Source organism: Meleagris gallopavo, chromosome 10, assembly GCF_000146605.3.
Source record: "Meleagris gallopavo isolate NT-WF06-2002-E0010 breed Aviagen turkey brand Nicholas breeding stock chromosome 10, Turkey_5.1, whole genome shotgun sequence".
Taxonomy (NCBI): Eukaryota; Metazoa; Chordata; class Aves; order Galliformes; family Phasianidae; genus Meleagris; species Meleagris gallopavo.
In genome coordinates, this window is record NC_015020.2 from 6190034 (window position 1) to 6196009 (window position 5976).

At 36.1% G+C, this 5976-nt stretch overlaps 1 protein-coding gene across 2 annotated transcripts; it reads right to left on the reverse strand.

The window, feature by feature from the left end:
* RNPC3 (RNA binding region (RNP1, RRM) containing 3) lies at positions 1–5532 on the reverse strand. Of its 2 annotated transcripts, none has more exons than XM_010715641.3 (7): positions 5386–5532; positions 4648–4784; positions 3632–3793; positions 3377–3471; positions 3241–3299; positions 1748–1880; positions 1–1059 (listed from the first exon to the last, which is right to left on the reverse strand). In XM_010715641.3, exons 1-7 carry the CDS (start codon positions 5508–5510, stop codon positions 1000–1002), a joined length of 771 nt encoding a protein of 256 aa, XP_010713943.1. In that variant the 5' UTR covers positions 5511–5532; the 3' UTR covers positions 1–999. The 2 variants fall into 2 exon arrangements, with proteins under 2 accessions (XP_010713943.1, XP_019474045.1); XM_019618500.1 differs by having other exon boundaries at positions 4648–4755; positions 5386–5504.
* Between the last annotated feature and the right edge of the window lie 444 nt (positions 5533–5976).

Here is a 5976-nt window from a genome sequence, read left to right on the forward strand (position 1 = left end):
TTAAGTAATGACCAAGACATTCAGATTAAAAAACATACAGGAGTAAGCAGTATTTTTCTAAAGCACTCAACCTAAGCTTTAAGTTCTAAGATAAGGAGATGGATATCCAGAGAGATGTTCAATCATAACATGTAATTCAGATAAAATGCTCTTCAAATTTGAGCTTGCTACCTTATCAGAGAGTGCAGGCTGAGAACAGTGTTTCTGTCTAAGACAGTTCAGTACCCAAATTTTTGGGGGCCATGGAAATTCTCACAATTTTGCTTCAGTTACTTTAGAATAAAGCAAATACTTAAGAGTAAGTGCTAGTGAAGTAAAGATGTACTGTATGAAGTGATTACTTTTAGCAGAAAGTTAATTTCTCATCAATTTAGACAAATGTTTTAAAAAAAATCAGCACCTGTGCACTCTGTAGCAAAGCAAGTCTCAATTACTGCATTATTAAGTAATATTTTCAGAAACACAAACATTTCCTAAATCAGACAAGCTTAAGAGATGCTGCAGTAGTAGTACTAAGATCTCATTGACAGAGGTGGCAGAAACAAGTTTATTGCTGGGAACAAATATCCGAAACAGCTTTACAGCATGCGTGGTGTGAGTAAGGACAGAAAAGGGCAAAGCTGCCACTCCTTTTGAAGCCAAATCCCAGAACATTACTAAAAACGTAAATGCTCAAATTCCATGAAGTCATTCTCCCCAAGTTCCAATCTCCCAGCATTAAGGATCAGAAAATGCAGACAACTATCCTAGGATCTCAAGATAAGGAAAATAACAGACTCGAGGTTGAGATGAAAAAGCAAACTTGAATCTTAAACCAACTACACATCCTGCAAACTGGTTTCCTGACAGAAGAGTACATTTAAGAAAAGAACATTGTATGGAGTATTTCTCTTTCACTGTCACTATTCCTAAAGCAATCATAAAAAATAAAAAAGGCAGCAAAATGAAAAACAAAACGCTGTCATTTTTAGGCAAAGTATCCATACCTTTTGCTATGTTCTACTTTTTTCTTTTCACATCATTGGAATCCTGCTTTGGTCTAGCCGAACGAGCAAATTGCTGAGATTCCGTTAAGGACTACAAGCGTCAATGATAAACACAAGTCAATCAAGAAGCAACACAATCCTAGTCAAAGATAGGACCTCGCTGAACTGCAGCACACTTCAAGAGAGTATATCCTAGAGCTCATAAAAAACTGGAACATTTGGAACATTTAATTTAACAGTAAGAAAGGATGCGAAAAAATTTCAAACTCAAACAACGGGGCAGTCCAATCAAAGGAGTGTAGAAATCCCAACATGATATACATACCCCCAAAGTAACTAATTTGTATGCAATTATAAGAGAAGAAAAAAAAAAAAGACCTACCAACAAAACAAAACAAACACTTCATCTCCCAATTCTGCAAACACAGGTTTAAACAATTCAAAAACCCCACATAATTTAAATGCAATGGCTATACATCTTAAACTATCCTTTGGATTGGGCTTACGGTATCAAAGAGCAAAGAACAGAAAAACAATTAAATCTTAAGTAAGGCTCATTTACCTTTCTATTTCACAAATGGTGTCCCTACAAATTTTTAAGATATAAATTTTACAGTAGTACACTAGGTTCTTCTGTCTAGTTTTTGTAACATATCTCTTCTTCCTGTAGATTTCTAACAAAAGCCTCTAAGAAGGCAGAACTAGATACTGACAGACAACTCAAAAGGAATGCGATGTAAATATTTGAAGAAAAAAGATACAACGACCATGGGTTTTTCAAATAAGACATATCCATTTGCTTCTTTTAAAGCTTTAGCAGCTGCTTTTTCATTTGGAAGTCCAATGAAAGCCTGACCCTTCATACGGCCTTCTTTCATTAAACGTATATCGAACCTAGAGGAAAAATAGAGAATTAGGAAATCATAGAATAGAATCACAGAATCACTAAGGTTGGAAACAACCCCAAAAATCATCAAGACCAGTCATTCACCTACCGTCAATATTTCCCCATTAAACCATGTCCCTCAGTACAACATCTAAGCGTTACTTGAATACCTCCAGAGACAATGACTCCACCACCCTCCTGGGCAGCCCATTCCAGTGCTTGACCATTCTTTTGAAGAAAACTTTTTTCCTAGTGTCCAACTTGAATCTCCCCTGGCGCAACTTGAGACCATTCCCTCTCGTCCTTCCACAGGAGAAGAGATCGACCCCCCATCTGACCACCACCTCTTTTCAGGGAGTTGTAGAGAGTGAGGAGGTCACCCCTGAGCCTCCTCCAGATTAAACAATCCCAGCTGTCAGCCACTCCTAAGGCTTGTGCTCCAGACGCCTCACTGGCTTTGTAGCCCTTCTCTGGACACATTCCAGGGCCTGAATGTCTTTCTGTAGTGAGAGGTCCAGAACCGAACACAGTACTCGAGGTGTGGCCTCACCAGGGCTGACTACAGAGGGATGGACGATCACTTCCCTGCTCCTACTGGCACCACCATTTCTGATAGAAGCCAGGATGACATTGGCTTCTTGGCCACCTGGGCACACTGCTGGCTCATCTTCAGCCAAGGGTCAACCAACACCCCGAGGTTCATTTCTTCTATGCAGTCTTCCAGCCACTCTGCCCCAAGGCTGCAGCATTACCTGGAGCTGTTGTGGCCAAAGTGCAGGAGCCGGCACCTGGTCTTGTTGATCTTCATCCCATCCGACCAGGGAGGGCCCAATACCAACCTCTGGCGAATAACACTTGTGAACACCAGATGGATTTAACTACTAATACATGGGAGTTTTTTTTCCTAACACCTTTATATTTCACAACAATACTCATACTTCAAGCTGGAATAGCCAAAATGGATGCAGGAATTATGCCATAGGAGACCACTTACATTTTGCCTAGGAGATGCTGTTTATTAAAGGTTGCATTAAACTGCAGGATGGTAAGTCTGTGTCCAACTGTAGTAAATATCCCGTATGCAAAATCACTAGATTCACACAATCATTCATGCTGTATTCATTATGCATTACTCAAAAAATAGTATATTTAGTAACTAAAATCTAAAGTTAAAATAGTAGTCTTTAGAAATTGTGGACAATAATCCTATTTCTGTACTTGTGACAGTGTCCACAGAAGTGAAACATTCTTTCCTCACCCAATAAAGAAGCAGCACCAGAAAGAAAAAAAAACAGAAATAACTAGTTTTCAAATTACAGTTCTCACCAATATGAAAAAGCTAACATCAAAGATTTCATTTTAACTTACATATTTCGTTCCAGTTCTGACTCAAAGTCAACATATCTTCCGAAAATGAACTTGAGATCCTGGAATTAAAGGACTGATATAAGAAAGTTGCTAAAAAGCCTTTTTGACAAATATTTAATTTTTCTTCTTTACATACCTTTTCTTGCACTTGTTTAGCCAAATTCTTCACATATATCCGGCAATTTGGTTCACCTGGCTCATAGTTTTTAAAAACAGAAAATTTTTCCATTTCTTGAAGAAGACAGAAAAATAGACAATTGTTTTATTTTTTTGACTAAGAATAAAGCAAATTACTAAATTGCATATGATAAACTAATAGAGAAAATACTTCAAATTTTTATTACAACAAAGCAAACAGCTTCTATTACATAATTTATTGTCACAGTTGTACCTTCTCTAGAAAGTCTGTTTTTCTCTAGTTCTCTTCTAGAAATAAACTCTGATGGTATTTCATCATCTTCTTCCTCTGTTTCCATTTTATCATTTGAGCTAGGAGTTGGGAAAATTCTTCCAAATCCTGTATTATTGATTTCTTCCGTGGTAGCATAAAGATCTATAATTTGAACACATTATACAAGAAGGTTGTATGATTATTCACAAGAGGAAGGAGAGCAAGCAAAAAGAGTATATTTCTTTTATTAACATTTAATTATAGCAGACTCTGGAAAGAAATCTGAACACGTCTTTAAGGAAAGTTCTATTAATTCCTGACTGTACAAATAGAATTTTTTCTACAAAATCAACTGCAGTACCAAGACAAGTCACAGCACAGGCCTGTTAAATTAAAACTAGCCCTGCTAGTTTTTCAAACTCTGTATCAATGGTTTACTTAATTTTCATTTAAAAAAGCTCTAAAATACTGAAATACACAGACTAACCACAGCCCTATAAGAAACCACCACACCCTCACTGCTGCCACTATCCCGCATTTTTACTGCAGATTATCAGTGTAACACAGAGAAGAAGCTGGCAACCATCTTAATACTACTCTCTAAGAGAGAGCTGGAAAAAGAAGATCTAAAATTAGCTTGATCCATTCAATTACAAGATATATAATACTGAGAATATATTTGTACTGTACTTGCTACAGGCAACATAAAGTTTAAAAGAATTAAAAAAAAGGTGCAATTCACAATAAACATACATACATACAAGGACAGAAAGACTTGAAAATGCTCTACATCCTGCACCATATGAAAGCACTGAGCTCTCTTTAACACACGAAAAGCAACAAATGCAGACAAGATGCAAGCTGGTGTTTTTAAACTCTGATGTATACTATCTACAAAATCTTCTCCAATACAAAAGAAGAACAAACAGGATTGTCTAGTCTGAATTTTAGCAGACATCCGCATACCGAAACCACATCAAGTTCACATTAGATAAATCTGAAGTACAAATGCTTACCATTTTTTTCTTCTCTTTCTGAGTTTATCTGAAGAACAGATGGGATGTCAGTAGTAATATGGAACTCAATCTTTTTAAGACCTACATGCTGTGGTTGCTCAAAGACATCTGAAGGTGACAGGGTAGGGTGCAAATTACTGTTTAAAACAACAACGTGTTAAACATTCAGACAGGCACTTATTTTTCTTATTTAGGTTGCTGATAGCTTTTCATAACTGGCATTGATGTTGCTCTCATACAGTGTGAAAAATATTCCAACCCAATTGCAGAAAGAAGACTGTTACAAAAAAATCTTGTATCACAACTGATTATCACTAGATAGAAACTCTGGTGGCTACTGTGCCACAGTACTGCAATTTCAAAAATCAAGATGATCTAAACAAAATCAGCTCTTATTCTCCTCCTCCCCCCATTTTTCTGTTTTTCAGAATTACCTCAAGCAATACATACAGATCACTTCTATCAGCACTGTAACATGAAATTGTTTTTATTTTTTATGAAAAACGGTCTTTTGATAGCAAGAGAAAGAGATAGAAGTAGAACTTTAATACTATGGTTGTTAAACAGATTTTAGTTCATACTACATTAACAATGCTACCTTGCAAGCAATTAGGCCCAACTTACATACCAGAGAATACTTTCACTAAAACAATGCTACAGAAAACATGATGCGGGAAAAGACGCTGAGCAAAAAGAATAATTTTTCTGAAAATATGCAAGCAGAAAAATAATACAAACCTGTGTGGAGTACATGTGGGAACATTCAGTAAGTCCTTAATTCTTTGCTTTTTTCTAACACCACGCTTCTTCGTGTTTATTGGTCTTTTAGGTTGAAGGGTCGCTAATTCCATCAATTTGGTCATTCTATTATAAATAAAATGAAGTTAAAAAAGATCCAAATTGGTTTATATTTTATTTGAGAATGCTCACTTGTAAAGGCAGCCCTTCTCCCTTCCTTTAAGCCCTTGAAATGCAACTTTTCAGAATATAAGTTATTTGTCGATGCATGTATTTTTCTGAACACAACTCATTTATTTCAGTTTTAGTAGCAGATTAAGACAACAATTTCTTCACTGAGTATTGTTTTAAGGCTTAAAAACACTTCTAATATAATTTATTCCCATTTATTCCCTCTTGCCATTATTATTTCTCCTAGCAATACACACTCGATGTACAAAGAGCATTTTGGAAGTCAGGAGGCAAAATTATTTAAGCTGAGCAATTTACTCTCTAAAAATATGAAAAACTGAAGAAAACCAGAGAACAATTCATTGCCTCATTCATTAAACCTGCACTCTCTTTTCATTATGAGTTTTCGGATTTTTTTTT

Bases quoted from the DNA above. Each gene is read 5' to 3' on its own strand.
- RNPC3 (XM_010715641.3), bottom strand. From the start codon at position 5,510: ATGACCAAATTGATGGAATTAGCGACCCTTCAACCTAAAAGACCAATA. The intron at 4,785-5,385 runs GTTTGTATTATT...TGTTTTAAACAG, and splicing joins CCCACATGTACTCCACACAG to TAATTTGCACCCTACCCTGT. The intron at 3,794-4,647 runs GTAAGCATTTGT...TTCAAATTATAG, and splicing joins AGAAAGAGAAGAAAAAAATG to ATCTTTATGCTACCACGGAA.